At 42.8% G+C, this 18,203-nt stretch overlaps 1 protein-coding gene across 1 annotated transcript; it reads right to left on the reverse strand.

The window, feature by feature from the left end:
* Positions 1–56: 56 nt before the first annotated feature.
* HRG (histidine rich glycoprotein) lies at positions 57–10,402 on the reverse strand. Its single transcript, XM_010959209.3, has 7 exons — positions 10,148–10,402; positions 8,145–8,261; positions 6,564–6,654; positions 5,264–5,430; positions 4,213–4,293; positions 2,207–2,305; positions 57–930 (listed from the first exon to the last, which is right to left on the reverse strand). The coding sequence occupies exons 1-7, from the start codon at positions 10,337–10,339 to the stop codon at positions 151–153; spliced, it is 1,527 nt and encodes a 508-aa protein (XP_010957511.1). The 5' UTR covers positions 10,340–10,402; the 3' UTR covers positions 57–150.
* Positions 10,403–18,203: the final 7,801 nt, after the last annotated feature.

Below are 18,203 nucleotides of genomic sequence, written 5' to 3' on the forward strand. Positions count from 1 at the left end.
TGTTTCCTCTCCCACTCACATTTTGCCCCATCCTTAGTATGAAAGTAAGTTTACAATCACTTGTAATTTTGCATTTATTACTGGTCACATTTTATTTATGGTTCTAATTCAGAACATGATTCATTTTGCCCCAATCAAGGACATCAGATTTTATTTTAGAGATGTATATGCAAAAAACTTTGAGATGTGTAGAAATTCATTGTTGAATGTCCCTGGACATGATTCAGAGGCTGATTGAGGAAAGGGCTGAATCTCTGGTTGTAGGGGATTATTGTGGTTTGGCAATGAGAAGCTGGGAAAATTGGCTCCGGGAAGAGGAAGAACTTCACCTGTCTTTAGTGGAGGGAGTCGGTGAACATATCCAATTTGTCTCCAATGGAAGGGAAAATGTCCTTTACCTGGACCTCTTTCTCCTGAGTGCCTAGGCGGTGGGCCACGGCGATGGTGGTCTTCGGGACCTTGGTTATGGGGTGGTGGGTCACAGGGTCCATGGTCATGGAAATCATGGCCATGGGGATGGTGTCCATGGGGATGGTGTCCATGGGGATGGTGTCCATGGGGACGGTGTCCATGGGGGTGGTGTCCATGGGGATGGTGTCCATGGGGACGGTGTCCATAGGGATGATGCTCACTTGAACTATAATTATGAGGGGGTCCATGGGCCCCATTGGTGCCAAAGTAAGGGTGACGGCATCTTAACTCTGGAGGGGGAAATGGTGGAGGAGGTCCTGCTGGAAATGGTGGAGGAGGTCCTGCTGGAAATGGTGGTCTGCCTGAGTGACTTTTGCCTTCTAGAGGAGGTGGGCATCCAAATTCATGTGGCTTACAGGGATGACGGTGACCTCTAGGTCCACCAGGCTTAAATGGAGGCCTGTCAGCAGGAGGATGTTCATGCTCACCAGAGTGGAGGGGATGGCCCAAATGGTGCTCCTGGTGAAGGACACAATAAAGTGTATATCATCATGTAACACAAAAGAAGTTAGATGTTTAATTTAGACCAATGGCTCCCACACTTTTAAATTCTACAATTAATTTTAAAAGTAGGATACCAAAAAAGGGTTCCTCAAATTCTTATCTAGCCAAGTTGGCATTTTAAATACAAACAAAACTATCATCTACCACCATCATTATTTCACAATAGGAATAATATCTTGGTAACCGAAGAGTCAGAAAGGTAATCTCAGATTTAAGGATGGTCCTTTTGATGGAATAAATGTCATCTTCTTCTTCTTCTTCTCATTTCAACATAAACTGGTGAAATTATACTATAGAATGGTACTCATCTGTGGACCAACATTTGGGAAACTAGTGCTTTATAATTTATATTCTCAAGAGAGTTGAGGCTTTATGGTAGAAAGATCTCTTTCTAAAGGATAAGCATGTCACCTCTTCTTATTTCTTCTTGTTTAGATTTTAATTTTAAAGAAATTTATGGAACCATGTTCAAACCTGTTCTCTTCCTTTTTTTTTTTTTTTTTTGGTTTGGTACATGGACATTTGGATCATGGTCAGTTTTTGTTTGTTTGTTCTTTTTGCTGATATCAAAAATACTGTGAGAGGGAGGTATAGCTCAGTGATAGAGTGATGCCTAGCATGCACGAGGTCCTGGATTCAATCCCCAGCACCTCCATTAAATACATAAATAATTAACAAACAAACAAACAAACAAACAAACCTAAGTACCACCCCCTCAACCAAAAAATAAAACAAAACAAAAACAAAACTCTGTGAAGGATATCTTGGTTTAGAATAAAGCTGTCTGGGACCTATGTAAAATATTGTTTTGAATCTTATTTCATATACCTTTATATAGTAAATTTTAAGTTCATTCATTCTTCTTAGGTTCTATGCCTATTAATAAAAGCCAGAAATTATTAAGAGTCAGCCCTGGAGTCCTGACTCCAAGGCCACTTTCAAGTTCATCAAAGGCTGCTTGAATTGGTTATGATTTTACTTTTCTGGCAAATATTATCCCTCCCCAATTCTTAGAAAAAATTTCATTCTTTTTGTGTCATACCAGCACCTATATTTTCCCCTGGGGCCTATTCTCTCTGTATTTCTCCTCCCCATCATCCTTCATCTCTCTCTCTCTCACACACACACATACATACTACACACAAAGAGCCATAAGAACCAAATATACTATGTGTGTGAAAACAGCACTTAATTTGGCATTGCTCATGACAAAGGCTACTTAGGTACCCACCTTAGGGTTGAAGACTTCACAGTTTATGACAATGTTTTGGGGTGCCAAGTCAAAGGCTTCTGCATCATAGGATAAATATGCTCTGCAGAATCCAAAGACCTACAAAGAAGACAGAAACCTGCTAGTGTCTCTGTGTGTGTATTTGAGCATGTGTGTGCAGGTGGTATGAAGATGCCCAGTTCTTGTCTTGAACTTCCAGACATTTGGGAGAGGAAGACAGGCTTTAGAAAAATCTGGGTAATATTATCAAATCTCCCCATCAGCTATTTAACCATCTTTCCTAGTCAACACTTTGGGGAAAGCGCAGGTTCCAGTGGGTTTCATTCCCAGTTGCTGTGGTCTTCCACGAATGGTCTCCAGTGCTGGGCTTCCCCAGGGGCTGTGGGAGGAGCACCATGTCATTGATGCCTTGCCTCCAGGCCAGCCTTCAACTTGAAGACCTGAGTTGCCTGGGCCTAGAGAGAGTGAAGAGTGATGTAGAAGAAGTATTTGCACAACTTCATCTGGCTTCTTGGAGGAAAGTGCTGGAAAGGAAGGAGCCAGTATAAATGTAGGATTGCACAGACCCTGTCAAAGTGACGGTCTGCTGACCCTATCCTGAGTTCCAAGGCTACAAGTGGCTGGCATGCCTATGTCCCAGAGGCCCCTACACTCAGCTGTCAAAGTTAGATTAGGACCAGAAGAGAACTCTTTCTTAAAAGAGACTTTTAAGCACTGAGATTCTGAGTACAGTTTTGGAATCGGACAGACCTATGTTAATCCTGGCTTCACCGTTTACTAGTTGTGAGTTTAAGGGAGTTACATAAAATTTCTGAAACTTAGTTTTTGTAAAACACTCGTTTTATCATACTAACTACTCACAGGCTGCGAGAGGCTTAATTAAGTGAGATGATGCTGGAGAACACTTAGGCTCGAGATCCTCATCTCCAACATCCGCCATGTTTCCGCGCGAGTTCACATTCCCCACACCAAGAAAGGGGCTTGTGGGGATGGGAGTTGGGGAGGAGGTGTCTTTTCTGGTAGCTACTCAGCAGGACTATAGAACTGTTTCAGTCTGAAAAGTCGAACAGCCGGAAAAGGTACTGATGACTGCCTCCTTTCTTTCAGTCCTGTAGAATGTGTTACCAAACATCAGAAAAATCCTGGACTTGAAATCAGAAGCCACCATTCAAATCCTGTGTCCTAATACTTTCCAGCTAAGTGCCTTTAGGTAAGTGTTTAAATTTCTAGGCCCTTCTGTCCCAGGGAAACAGAGGCAGACACTAGCTTCTCCTCAGAGGGGTTGTCATAGGGCTCCAATGAGGCAATAATATATGTGGTTTGCAAACTCTGAATGCCAAGTGTCAAGACCCTCCTGCAGGTACCAGAGTTTCAATGTATAAGTGATTAGGGGAATGCTCCCACGGGACCAAGCATCTAGAGGACTGGATGCTAATCTCAGCTGGGTTATGAACATCAAGCAGGATCCTGACTTTGCTGAGCCTCAGTTACCACCTCAATTGTCAGATGGGTCACTGTCCGGAGTAAATGAGGTGAAGTGGTGAAAGCACCCTTGGGTGTCAGTTCTTTTTTGTTTTTAATTTAATTGTTTCTTTTCAGGGGAGGAGGAATAGGTTATTTATTTAAATGGCAGTACTGGGGATTGAACCCAGGACCCTGTGTATGTTAAGAACACGCTCTACCACTAAGCTAAACCCGCACCCACCCCCAGGTATCAGTTCATACTTAATACAAGCTAGTTATTAGTTTTCGCTACATCTTTAATCCTAATGGGTAAAAAAATTAAGTTTAGGTATATGTCATATATAATATAAATTATATTCTCATGATTCACTTGTCTGTCCCTCAGTTTCCCCATCTGTAAATCAGGAATAAAACCATCTATTTCATTGGGTGAAGGTGGAGTTAATACGTGCACATATGTAAAGCACTCAGAAGGGTGCCCGGCACGAAGTAAGTAGTCTCTGAATGTTCCCCAGTATTTCACGTATGCTTATTCTACTCACATGAAAGTACCCTGGAAAGTGGTATCTGGAGCAGTTCCTCACTGAGAAGTCCACGTAGTAATTGGTTCTCTCTTCTCCTCTCTGGAACAAATTGGATCAAAGACGTTTCAGGAATGTGAAACGTTTAAAAAAAAAAAAAAGCAGTAGATTCCTACTGTCCAATATACTGTAAAGCACCATGAGAATTCAAAATCCCCAGTACGAGCCATTTTTCTTATATCCTCTGCCTTTTACAAATCTGTCACAAGAGTGATAGGTAAGGTGAATACTATTTCATTGAAAAGGTAAAATAATACAGATGTAATCAAGCACAGTGTGAAAAAAATCGTCCTTCCTGCACCCCAACCCCTCCTTCTCAGAGGTACCACTGTCACCCATTTGACGGGTTTCTCCTTCCAGCGTTTTCCTGTTTGTTGCCCACACACAGATATACCTAATTATTTAATATGAATGGGCTCATAGTCTAAGTATTGTTCTACAGCCTGCTTTTTCCTTTAGCAACTTATCTTGAAGCTCTTTCCAGTGCATATACCTCCAAAACATGGTTTTTAAGAGTTGCATTGTATTCATTCCATTGCTTGTAGGCACCATGCTCTATTTAACTTTGTGTTTTCAAAATGCATGACAGACATCAACTAACTGCGCTACGAGACGACTCTGGGTGGGAAGCACTCAGGTCCCTAGACTGGGAGCAGAACTGTCTAGCTCCAGTCACACCGCTGGCTGTGGGAGATAGGAGCTCTGAGCCTCGGTTTTCCATCATAATACAAGGAGGTTCAGACCAGATGATTTTAATGACTCATCACCCTATTACGCACTTCTGTCTTGCCCTCTTTCTTATTTGGGTTTTCCCTTTTCCCTGTTAGATATTCACACCTCCCTACAACTCCAAAAACTGAGGGCAGTCCTGTCAGTGGAGGCTGCAACAGGGGTCTCTATTCAAAAGGCAGCTGCTGAGTGAGGCCAGCGGGAGGGTCGGTGCTGCTGAGTTTCCACCGCTGGGTTGGAGCCTGGGCCCTCAGACTCTAGCTAAACCTGAGTGGGGACTCACCGCTCTTGAAACTCTCTTCACTTGGTCCACTCTGAAAGAGGCAAAGTCACTATTCTCCTTTTTGTACTTCTCCAGAGCTTTGTCAGCTTCTTCTCTGTAGAGCTCAGTGTCCTCAAAGAAATCGAAGAGTACTGGACTGTCTTTAGTGTTGGCCAGTGCCGAGGAGACTGGAGAAAGAAGTTGGCAGCTTTGCAGTTACTGGGTTGGAAGCAGCAATACGGACACTGGGACTTAATATTTATAAACATGGTTGTGAGAATAACAATAGCTTCCATTTTACAGATGAACAAATTGAGGGTTAGAAAAGTTAAGTATCTTGTCCAAGATCAAATCAGCCGATCAGTAGCAGCACTAAACTTAAACCCAGATCCTTCTGATGGTCAAGTGTCTCTTGTGACCCCTATCGTGATGCCCCCCAATACTCAAAATGTTAATATTTCAGTGAACTCTTCCTGTTCAAGCCAAGCAGAGAGAGGCATCGTGAAGATAAAGTTTTGCCCAGAGAGAGAGAGGGGACACAGCTCAATCTTTCTTCAAGGCAACCTCCTGAGGGAGTTGCACGGCTGTTGAATTTTTGTATATTGAACCATGTTAAGACTTACTAGTGTAAAAGGAATTCTGTGATAATTCTTTTTGAAAAAATAAATTAAAAGGGCATGGAATTTAGAGTCCACACTGATGGAATAGTCCAGCCACACTTTGACTGTGTTTCCGAGGTCAGGTCATTGAATCTCTTTGAGCCTCAGTTATTTTACTAAAACAGAAAGTATCATAATCTTTACTTCATAGTCTTGTGAGAATAAATGAGATACCATATGTACAACTTCCAGATGCTGAAGTCAATACTCGAGAGCTAAGTGTTTTGCCAAGTGTATTACATAGACCTTATTTCATTCTGAGAAGTACCCGAAGGGATAATTCTATTATGATCTTCATTTCACAAAGGAGGAAAGCTTGACGAGGTTAAGTAACGTGCCCTCAAGACCACACACCTCGTAAGTAATTAGGTCGGGATTAAAATGCACATGTATCTGACTCCAGCGCCTCCTTTCTCTACCATGATGCCTCAGAGCCTCTTGCAAATTTCTACTTTTATATATTGAATTTATTTAAAGGAAGCTATGCCAGTAACAGGGGAAATCCTTCTCCTTTCTCTCCTCAAGAGAGCAAGCAATAACGGAGTCCATAAGGGCAGGAAGATTCCTGATCTGCACGTCACAGTCTTCTATGAGGAACACCACTGTGTGACTGAGTCTTATATTAATTTAGAATTAATTGGAGTTTTAACAGATGACCATACCAGAACTTGTGGTGCAGTTAAAGTCATTCACTCTGAGATCCTGAGATTCATCCAAACATGTTGTAGCTATCACCTTACACTGTCCGATCACCTGTAAGAAAGAGGGGCCTAGGTTACTGCATCCTGCTTTCCTCAGGCTGAATATGAGCGAACAAAACAGTGAGGCAGCAACAGGTCCCGCTGTACAGCACAGGGAACTGTAGTCAACGACTTGAAGTAACTTGTAATGAGAAAGAACACACAAAAAATATATATATGTATGTATAACTGAATCACTATGCTGGACACCAGAAACTAATACAATATTATAATTCCGCTATACTTCAATTAAAGAAATGTTTAAAAAAAAAACAAAACAAACAAGCTAATACCACCAATGTTCATAGTAGCATTATTCACAAGTAACAAAAAAGTGGAAAATACACAAATGTCCATTAACAAAAGAATGGATAAACACGATATGATATGTCCATAAAATGGAAGATTATTCTGGCATAAAAGGAATGAAGTTGACAATTGTTCCAACACAGATGAACCTTGGAAACCTTATGCTAAATGAAAGAAGGCAGACACAAAAGGCCACATGTTGTGTGATTCCGGTTACATGGAATGTCCAGAATAGGCAAATCCATGGAGGCAGAAAGCAGATTATTGGTTGCAGAGGATGGAGGGAGAGGTCAATGAAGAGGAATACTTATGGGAGGGTTTCTTTCTGGGATGGTGAAAATGGAGTGCGATTACATAGTAGTGACGGTCAAACAACTCTGTGAATATACGAAAAACCATTCAATTGTACACTTTACAAGGGTGAATTTAATGGTGTATGAACTATATCTATAAAGCTGTTTTTATGAGCTAATATTAAAATTTAAATTGCATGATGTGAGAAAAAAATGAGGCAACATACTCCTACTATCCATTTAAAATTTATTTGTACTTTCTCTCACCAAATCCTCTGTCAAAACCTGTATTTTCTTAGTATGTTTCCGCGAGCTGGATGCTATAAGCATCCAAACCCTCAGGAGGACCCTGGAGAAACTGTTTAAATAGGTCACGGCCATATCCCATTTTCAAGAGGAAAAAAATGTTCACACTCCTGTGTATGTAAACGTCTTATTTTCCGGAACTGAAACCTTATGTCTGTGCTCAGTTTCATCGTGTGTCCTCCTCCTGTGGCAGAGAGCCTGGGATCCGAGTACCCACGTGCAGTGTGCAGAACAAGACCCTATTCCTCGTGCTGACTGCAACTAAGCCCTTTGGTCATTTGTGTGAGTGGGACCAGTATTCATAGGACACAGTTAAAAGTTCATAGGTTCCTAGACGTTAGGTGATTTGTCCACGGTCTCACAGCTGGTCGTGCTATCGCAAGGGCCACAAACCCCACTGACTTATCTTGAACTGAGTTCCCGGGGATGGCTCTCAAGAAATATTACTGAAGGTTAACAGAGTCTTCATGAGTCAAGGGCAGAAGCTGCTCTTACTCTTTTACTTGGTAGCCCCGGTGTGCGGCTGCCCTGGGCGAGCAGAACAGACAGAAGCCAAGAACGCTAAGAGGAAGAGAACTGTACCTGGTTTACTTACTATGTCAGATGGACGTCTAGAAAAATCTAGCTCACAGTCATCCCAGTGTTTCCTGCTTAGGACCGGGCAGTCAGATTCTTTCACGTCCAAGACTAAATAATAGACCGCTATGGATTCCTGGGAAACGCCAAGAAAACAGTGGGTGAGTGGCACGTGGGAGCTCAGAGCTTCTTCAATAAAAACAATCTCTTTATTTCTTAAATGGAGTTCCTGCTCCTCTGCAAGTCATTGCATATGTCCTACCTTTGTGTCATTTGATCTGTTTATGTAAATAAAAAGTTCAAAGTGTTACTTCCAAATGTTCTGTTTAACTGGTCACGATGTTGCTTCTGCCCTTGAATTTTTTTTTTTTTTTTTGAGAGAAGGGGCTTGATTTTATTTATTTTATTTTTTGTTGATTTTTGTGGGGGGAGGTAATTGGGTTATTTTTGGAGGAGGAACTGGGGATTGAACCCAGGCCCTCATGTATGATAAGCATGCGCTCTACCACTTGATCTATCCCCTCCCCTTGCCCATGAATTTCCAAAAGCCGTCACTACAAAGCAGTGTTGGTTTGGACGGAGGTGTTGAAGGTACCAGCCTAGAATGTGTGATGGCAGCCACGTCGTGGCCTCCAGTCTGGGTGTGTGGTTGTATCCTCTCATGCAGCTCTATTCCTGAACTTGGATTTCTTGCCTTGATTTCAACTTGCCCAAAGCTAAATTCACCCTCTTCTCTTACAAACCAACTCCCCCCCTCAACTTCCCTTGTCTGGTCCATGACACCATTATATTTATTGCTTCTTCTTCGTCTTTAGCTTTGGCTTAGTCTTTAAAGACTGTCCGGTCACCAGACCTTAAATGGTCTTTCTTTGAAACATCTCTCGTCTTTTCTTCACTCTCATTGCCCTAATTCCCATTGCCTGGGGCTGGTCCTCATGTCCTCGTTCCTGAACACGTGAAGTAGCTCCTAGTTTGTGTCCCTGCCACCTGCCTCCATCTCCCTAGGCACACGGTGAGCCCTCTCACCCACCCTCCAAATTCCCACTCAGAGGTAGCACTATGCCAATTCATCTGGTGACAGAGAGCCTGGAATGGGACTGATGGTCACTAAATTGTTAGCTGAATCCTGAATTCCTGCACTCTTGTTCTCTGCAACCTTTCATGCCTCTCTCTCTAACATTTTAGCAAGTATAAATGTCTCTGCTTGTCCTCTTTGGTTCCCCATGGTCTAGCCTCCCTGATTTCAGTGGTCCTACCAAAGGGTAGGTTATTTTTTGAGGCGATGGAGAGGGAGGCCTCCCTCCATAATATCCATCAAGCCCTCAAATCCACTCCAAAATGAGCATATAATTTAAGTGGAAAGAACAGGCTTGCTCTCTTCAAGATAAGCCTACAGTCTCTCTTCCAAGATGATGGCTGCTCCCAAGCTCACAGAGAACTTCTGGAGACCCCCTGCTTCTGTTCAATTGGTCCCTAACACCTTCCTTCCTGATTCCCTCCCCACACAGAGGCGGTATGCCTGGAATTCTTCTGGGATGCCGTTACCAAGGCCATCGTCCTATTCAAATCCTGCTCATTCCTCAGGACCCAGTTGAAGCCCTCTCCCATCCCATCTTAATAGATCTCCTTTCATCAGATCATTCCAGCATCTATACCACTCACTCGGTCACTTGAAGACATCCTGTCCTACACAGTTCACCTACGTGTGCATGTGAGCCACTTAGGATTTCCTTGAGAGCAAGGCCCATGGTTTATTCTAATCTTTCTCTTTTAAGGGCTTAGCATTTGATTGGGCTCCACAGAAGTGCTTATAAGTACTTATAGGCTGGTTCAGAGTTAAGGAAATACTAATGCCAAACATTAGTTTGAGGGGGAAAAGAACAGTTAGAGCAACTCGGAAATGAAACAGACAGCCCTGACCAAAGCCAGTCCACTGTGCAAAGCGACAGGCTCGGGGACCAGAGTCATATTTGCCCCTGGTACGTCACCTCCCACTCAGCTCTGCCAGGGGCCATTCCTCACCGCTTTGTCCAAGTGGGCATCAGCGACCCGCAGCAACTGGAAGAGGTAACCATCCCGTCGTCCTTTATTGATCAGGTCTAGAGCCTTCCGAGCCACAGGCTCAGCATCATTGCAGTCTGTGGGACTCACAGCGGAGGAACACCGCAGAGTGACCAGCAGGACCAAAGGCAGTGCTGCAGGGAGTAACTTCATGTTGTTAAAATGGGAAAACCATCCCTTGCTCTGCGATACCACAGCAGAGATGTTTATACAGATTTTCCAAAACACACACACACACACACAATTGTTTAAACAAAGTATTTCAACATTTTTGTTGTATAACCGGGGATGTTCACCTTGACCCCTGGTTAAAGTATCTGTCAACATGCTGTGAATGATTACTAGGTCCTGGGAACAGAAAGGTGAGACATGCCACCGGGGAGTGGCTAAAACTGGGATCTGCACCGATCTGGATGTTTCTAGTAGGTAGCAGATCCAAAGTGTGTTTTTGACCACAAGCACTGCCTACATTAGTGTGGGAGGTGGAGTTAGAAATAATTTTCCTTCATCTGCCAACCAGAAATTTCCACCATCATTCTGCTCTTTGGACTGTGGCACTGAAAGTCCTTGGTAGAATGTAGCTGCGTTATTTAAGGGAGGTAACATGTTAAATGGTTAACACTGTCAGAGGAACTGAGTTCAGGGGGAATAAAATGATGACAATAAATGTGGCTTTGAAGTCAGATCTGAATTTCAACCGTGGGTCTGTTACTCTTAACTGTGTGAGGCTGAGTAAGCTATAAAACTTCTCTGATTCTTAGCTTCCTCATTTATAAAACAGGGATTAATATCTCTTGGCAAGATTGTGGGGTCATTCAGTAAGAAAACACATATAAAGTAACCAATACAAATCTTCGTACAGATTCAGGTGCTAAACAAATAATGCTGTTTTATTATTATAATTAGTGTGCCTGAGAAGAAGTTGAGGACACACTTATGTCACTGCAGCTTTTTGTGACCCTTAAAGCATATGAAAGAGAATTACTTCACATGGAAGACGGTGGTGAGGGTAGGAGTCAAGTCGTTTGAGGCCCATCCCAGAGAAGGGGTTGGGGGAGGGGCTCAGCACTGAGCGACAGGGCTGGGGTTAAGCTGATCCCCCACCTCCTCCTCTCCTAAAACACCAATACAGCTGCAAGGACCCCTCATACCAGCAAAGCCCAGTGATACCAGAAAGGGCCAGTGGGAATCAGCCCAATTGTCTCCTCACTACCAGGGATTTAAGCAGCATCTGCCTTCTCCCCAGTTTCTTCTCTGCAATGAGTATATGGCGGGGGTTTGGTATAGCTCAGTGGTAAAGCATGGGCTTAGCATGCATGAGGTTCTGGGTTCGATTCCCAGTACCTCCATTAAAAAAAATTTTTTTTTTTTAAGTCTATGGTAATAGTTCTCAGCCTTGGAGTCATACTGGAATCATCTGAGGAGCTTTTCAAAATCTTCATGTTCAGGTCTCCCCAGAGCAATTAAATCAGGATCTCAGGGGGTGGACCCAGGTATTGGTAATTTTTCCAACGTGCAGCCAAGGCTGGGAATTAGTGGGGCTCTAGATAGAACCTGAAGGGAGGAGAAGAGTTTGAGCAAGAAGCCGTGGGGAGGGCTGTAGGAAAAGCAGACCTCACTTCCCCTAGTCACAGGCTGGTATAGCAAGTGTTCAAATGTGGGAAAAACCTATTTTGACTTGTATTTGAAATTGAACTTTTAGTATTAGTAACACTAGCTTTTAAGTAACCAAACAGGATGGCTTCAGTGTAATTTCGAATGCCAGGAACAGTATGGAATCTGGCCAAGATGTTACTACGGGGCTTTAACCCAGGGGGCGCAGGGGTAAGCCGTTAATCAGAACCAAAGTGTTTTATGTTTCAATGAGTTGACCTCCTTAATTGGGCCTTTCTATTATTGCTATCCCCCATATGGAGTGCCCTGGGTAAGCCAAATGCTACTGGAGGGAAAGAGAATGGAATGCTGAGGGGATGGGGAAAGGCACCAGTGGTGAGAATCAGCTTCTATACACTGTCTGGCTGAGACCGAGGGGTATTCATGAAAGCCATGCATCCTCTTCCCTTTACGCTGTGTTTCTTGCTAGATCCTGGTTGAAAGAGGGTCTAAGACTCCATATGGCACCCCTACTTAATCATGTTTCCTTCTTACAGGGGGCAGAGGAGAGTACTAGAGTGTGAATATTGTCTACCGCTCTTACACAAGTTATACCAAGGCGTGTGTGCCTCTTCTGAGAACCAGCTGCCAGGAGGGCAGACAACAGTTACCTCTGCAAGCTCCCTGCTGTATGCGTTTGCTGGGGCTTCCAAAACAAAGCGAACCGGGTGGCTTCAACAACAGAAGTTAATTTCCTCACAGCTCTAGAAACTGAAAGTCCGAGATCAAGGTGTCAGAGGACTGGCGTTTTCTGAGGCCTTGCTCCTTGGCATGTCCATGGCCATCTTCTCTCTGTGTCCCCACATGATTTCCCCTCTGTGCTAGCCTGTATCCTTCTCTCTTCTTATAAGGATGTGTGTCATACTGACTTAGGCATTTTAACCTAATCACCTCTTTATAGACCGTAACCCCAAGGTGGGGAGGGTGTAGCGCAAATGGTAGAGTGCGTGCTTAGCATGCACAAGGTCCTGGGTTCAATCCCCAGTACCTCCTCTAAAAAATTAATAAGTAAACCTAATTACCTCCTCCCCACTGCCAAGAAGAGAAAAATCAGTTAAAAAAAAAAAGACCCTGTCTCCAATACAGTCACCTTCTGAGGTTCTAGGGATCAGGAGTATGAAAACATTGAGGGGACACAATACAGCCCACAACACCTGTCAAACTTCAAAAGATATGTATGTCTGTGTATGTATCTATATACATACATATGCATGTGTGTATATATGTGATGTACATACATATTATATATCTTATATAATTTTTAAGTGAAAAATTGGGAATATGTGTTATCTGGGCCCTTAATTTCTGCTCTGAGAAAAACTTTTAAAGGAGTCAGAGAGTTCCCAAACTTGGAACAACATTTAGTTCTCCCCAGGTTTAACCACAGGCTACAGGCAAATGTCACTTCCACCTACCCCATCACCGAGTTTATCAAGTTCTGGGGCTTGGAGACTATTCAGGCGGGTAAGAAAAAAAAATTCCTCCTACAAGTTGAAGGTTATATAGGCAGTATCTGACCAATACTTGGTGTTGAAATAATTATGGTATAAAGGGAGAGTGAAACTCTCCTGACTCCCAAACCTTCAATTTTCATCTTATTTGATCAAAAGAATCACAGTGTTTGCCCAATGTGAAAAATTAACAGAAATCTGTTACATAGGGTTGGGAGACTAGAAGGGGGAGCTCTCACCTGTGACATTTAGAACCCAAACAGGAAAAGAAAGACTTCTTTCCTTCCATTGTGCAGAACTTTTGAAATTCACAAACTTAATTTCCTTAAAACTGAACTGGATTACAATAGCTCAAACATTTCCAGAACTGAGTGGAATGTTTTTTTTCGATTGGTATTTTGAGGCTTCCCAACTGTTATCAGGAGTCTAAAATTGCCTCTCTGCAAAATTAGATTTTAAGATTAACTGAGGTAAACAAATGATGAAAGAAACATAAACTGGCTCCTGAAGCCCGAGGCTCTTCTCCCTCGGCTTCGTCATCTCAGCCTCTGCCTCTGTCTCCTTCTTCCTTTCCTTCTACAGTGCACGTGCCTCCACTGTACCCTCCAACCCTTCCCACCAATTCTCCCATCAAACTTCCCCCGTTCTCTGAAACTCTCCCCACTCCCTTTTCCTCTGAACTTGACAGAATCTGTCTTTCTAAAATTAAGCCTTCTGAGGATCCAGAGGCTAAACCCTTAATTTCTTATATTCCCTGGACTACTGCTGATCTGTGAGCCATAGTCAAAGGCTTTACCCAAGTAACCAAAGATCCTCTCAGATTTGCTGAGGAATTTAATATAGTCATTCAAACTTATCAACCTGCTTTCTCAGACTTACATCAGCTAGTTCATACGATTGCCCGCAAGGGCTAGGCCCAGCATTAGATGAAAACTGCTAATTGGAAAGTCCTGAAATGTCTCTAGAGTTACAGCCGGGAGACCAGCCCGCTAATTTACTATCTGATCAGGCAATCACTAGGTGGTTTCATTAAGCAATTCCTGGTGCTTTTCCAAAGCCTGCTGATTGGAACAAAATTCAGGCTTGCACACAAAACTTTGGTGAACCTGTCCACGACTATTACAGTAGACTTCAGATTGTTTTTAAAGAAAACTCTGGTCTTCCTTCAGATGTTGATTCCACCCAGGTAGCTTTTAACTCTCTGTTTATTAATGGGCTGAGCCAGGACCTTCCCCTTCTAGTAAAAAGGACCGGATAGAAGGCAAAACTGTGTCTGCTGAGAGTTAGTGAATCTGGTAAACCAGCTCTCTGGTGCTCCAAATGAGCCACCTCCAAGGAAGACAGCCAAATCTTAATCTTCAACTCCAGCAAATAAGCTTCTAAACAAACCTCAAACCCGCCTACATTGTGCTATTATTGCAAAGAGCCAGGACACTGGAGAAGAGATTGTTACAAATTTAGTGCTTTAGGTGCCTTCAGCCTCTAACCAGCCTTTCTAACATCCTCCCAATTCTCAGTGATGGAGCGCTGAGGAATTACAGGGACTCTTCCAATCCTCCCTCTTAATTGCCCTGGAGAAACATTTCTCCAGATTGGGGATGAACCTTTTCTAGTCCTAAGTGACACTAGAGCCATACTCTTTGTGCTCAACCCCCAATACTATAAACAGGCCCTGCTTGGAGTACTAAAACTGTTCAATAATGGGGACTCTCCAACCAACCTCAGGGGGTTCCTGTCTCTGAGCTCATTCCATTTTGTTTAGGCCTTTTGAGAGATCCCCACACTCTTCTCCTTAGTTCCTCTGCCCTTATTTAGTTATTAGGCTGAGACTTCTTAGAGAAGTCTCATGCCTGAATGTCTTTCTCCCCAAAGTGGGAACTAATTCTAGAAAATTGACAGTCATTGTCAAAGTAACCCACCAGGTGAATTAAATGATCCTTTGACATCTTTGATTTGTTCCATCTCTGACAGTTCTAGAGCAGATTCTGGAAACACTGATCATGTGTCCCTAATGAACCAGCTACCACTTCCCTTGGGCAAAATCTGTAACTGATGATGACACAATTCACGGTGTACTTCCCATCAAGATTCAAATAGATCCCTTAAAATCTCCTCCCGAAATTAATTGATACCATAATAGTAAAGAAGCCCTTCAAGGCTAAAGCCCATAATAGAAGATTACAAGTCTCGTAACATCATGTTCCCTTGTACTAGTTCCTGTAATGCTCCCATTTTACCAGTGAGAAAACCTAAGGTCCGAGGGTGGAGATTTGTCCACGACCTCTGAGCAAATAAACAGCATGGATACCCCTCATACATTACTAACAGCCATTCCCACTGGAAGTATTTTTTACTATAATCAATTTATGCAGTGCATTCTTTAGTATTCCAGTCGATGAAGCTAGCCAATACTTTTTTGTCTTTACTTGGGAAGAAAAACAATTCACCTGTACAGTCATGCCTCAGGGTTATATTGAGAGTCCTTCTTAATCCTCGCAAATCCAGAAGACTGAGCTGGATGATATAAATTCTCTAGAGGTTCTGCTCTGCTGCAATATGTGGATGATTTGCTTCTTTCCTCTCCTTCTCAAGCCTCCTCACAGGAAGACAGCATCCACTTGCTAAAGCTTTTAGCCTTAAAGGGACATCAGGTCTCTAAAGAAAAATTGCAGTTTGTCCAAAACCAGGTTTGACATTTAGGTCATCTGGTATCAGAACAAGGGCTACACTTAGATCCAGATAAGACTTCATGGTGTCCCAAGGTCCCCCAAACCCCAAACTAAGGGCCAGCTGTGAGGTTTTTTTTTCACGTTAGTTGGTTATTACTGAAATTGGATTCCATATTTCTCTCTTATGGCCAAACCTCGGTGTTTTACTCAATAATAACAACCCCAATCCAATTTTATGGAAGGAACTGGAGAACATAGCCTTCAAGTCTTTAAAGGAGAATTTGATTAACTCATTTACCTTTGGGCATCCCAATTATCAGTTTCATTTTTCTCTTTTTGTATATTGAAGAGGAAGGGAATGCCTTGGGGTCTTCACCAAAAACAAAGGAACCGTAATCAGCCCATAGGGTATCACAGTCAGCAACTGGACCCTGTGACACAGGGATTCCCCCTTGCCTGAGAGCAATTAAAGCCACTGTCACTTTGGTTCAGACCACGGAGAAAATCATTGTGGGATCCCCTTTAACCATTTTTTGTACCTCATGCAGTAGAAACCTCCTGAATTCTCATCACAACATTTCTCAGCCAGCCACCTCACCTCCTACAAAGTCCTTTTGTTAACTGCTACTCACATAACTCTTCTACGCTGTAATAGCCTTAATTTGGCTACTCTTCTCCCTCCATCACTGACAAAGTCTCTCAGGACTGCTTAGCACTGATGAACCACCTGGCTTCTCAAAATGACCTGCAGGAAATTCCACTGAGTAATGCTGACTTCTCATGGTTCACTGATGGTTTTCATTTAAAGTGGCGATGGGAAATACCATGCTGGATATACCATTACGACTCCTTTTGATGGTGTTGAAGCAGCATCTTTACCTACAGCTGCTTTGGCCCAACAGGCTGAATTATGCACCCTTACACAGGCTTATACTTTAGCCAAGGACAAATTTGCCAATATTTATACTAATAGTAAATAGGCTTTCAGAGTAGCTCTTGCTTTTAGAACATTTTAGGAACAATGTGGCTTCCTTACATCCACGGAAATAAAATTAAAAATCGCCCCTAAGTTTAGGATTTATTAAATGCAATTCTTTTACTTGCCACTTTAGTTATTATTAAGATCCTGGGGCATTCTAAACTTGACTCTCTGGAGGCTAAGGGAAATCACCTGGCTGAGATTTCTGCAAGGAGTGCTGCCCTTAAAGGGATCAACAGCAGCCAAACCTCTGTCCTAGTTCAAAGGGATTCTTCCCTAATGATCATTTAGAAAAACTGGCTAGAGAGGTCCCAAAATTGGCCTCAGAAAAAGAAAAATAAGATTGGAAATTCAGCAGTTGTTGGTTAGGTAAAAAGAGAAAGCTCTAGTTTGGACCAAATAACAACCCAGTCCTACTGGAGATTCTAAAATTCCCACTCCTCACCACCACACCTACATTAAACCATTGGTCTCCCGACAAAATGGTAACATTCATGAGTCAATATTGGTGGGGAAACATAACAAGGCTACAAAAAGTGCCTACCTCACTGGTCCCACTTCTCCAAAGTAAAACCCAAAGAAGCCTGTTCATACTTCTCTCAGACATTTTTAACTGCCAAATGGACCATTCAAGGCCTGGAAAAAGAATTTCATGCAATGTCCTCAGTCTAATGAATATAAATATATTCTGGTCATGGTCTATGTGTTTTCATACTGAACTGAAGCCTTCCCTTACAGACAGGCTACTGCCTCTTCTATGGCAAAGTCCCTTCTGGAAAAAGTTCTCCCTATCTGAAGAACTCCTCTCAAATTCCATAGTGATTGAGGAACACATTTTACTTGCCAGGGGCTTTGACAAATATGTGCTGCTTGGTTGCTATTACAACATTTGCATTGTGCTTACCACCCTCGGTCCTCTGGTTTGACTAATAACACCATTAAGGCTCAATTGGCAAAATCTGTAGAGGCCCTCCATTACCTTGGCCAAAAGCACTGCTGTTAGTCCTTCTAAATCTCAGATCCACCCCCTTTGGAACTCATAAGCCCTTACCCTTTGAGATAGTCACAGAACACAGTAAAGATTTTCAGGAACTGAAGCAGACAACATCTGATGAGATGGCTTTCCCAAGATACCCAGGCCAGTCCTGTTGGAAGTCTGTCACCAAATCTTTGATGATGAAATAACACTTTAGATGATCTCCATTGTCTATGATCTTGATAAAATATGGACTTTAGATAAAAAGGGCCAGATAATTCTCCCTCCT

Source organism: Camelus bactrianus, chromosome 1 (assembly GCF_048773025.1).
Source record: "Camelus bactrianus isolate YW-2024 breed Bactrian camel chromosome 1, ASM4877302v1, whole genome shotgun sequence".
In the NCBI taxonomy this organism is placed as follows: domain Eukaryota; kingdom Metazoa; phylum Chordata; class Mammalia; order Artiodactyla; family Camelidae; genus Camelus; species Camelus bactrianus.

What these genes read in the sequence shown, in the direction of transcription:
- HRG (XM_010959209.3), bottom strand. Translation starts at nt 10,339, where the DNA reads ATGAAGTTACTCCCTGCAGCACTGCCTTTGGTCCTGCTGGTCACTCTG. An exon ending in ATGCCCACTTGGACAAAGCG is followed by an intron (nt 8,262 to 10,147) that starts GTGAGGAATGGC and finishes GGCGTTTCCCAG; the next exon opens with GAATCCATAGCGGTCTATTA. An exon ending in ACTTTCCAGGGTACTTTCAT is followed by an intron (nt 2,306 to 4,212) that starts GTGAGTAGAATA and finishes TCTTCTTTGTAG; the next exon opens with GTCTTTGGATTCTGCAGAGC.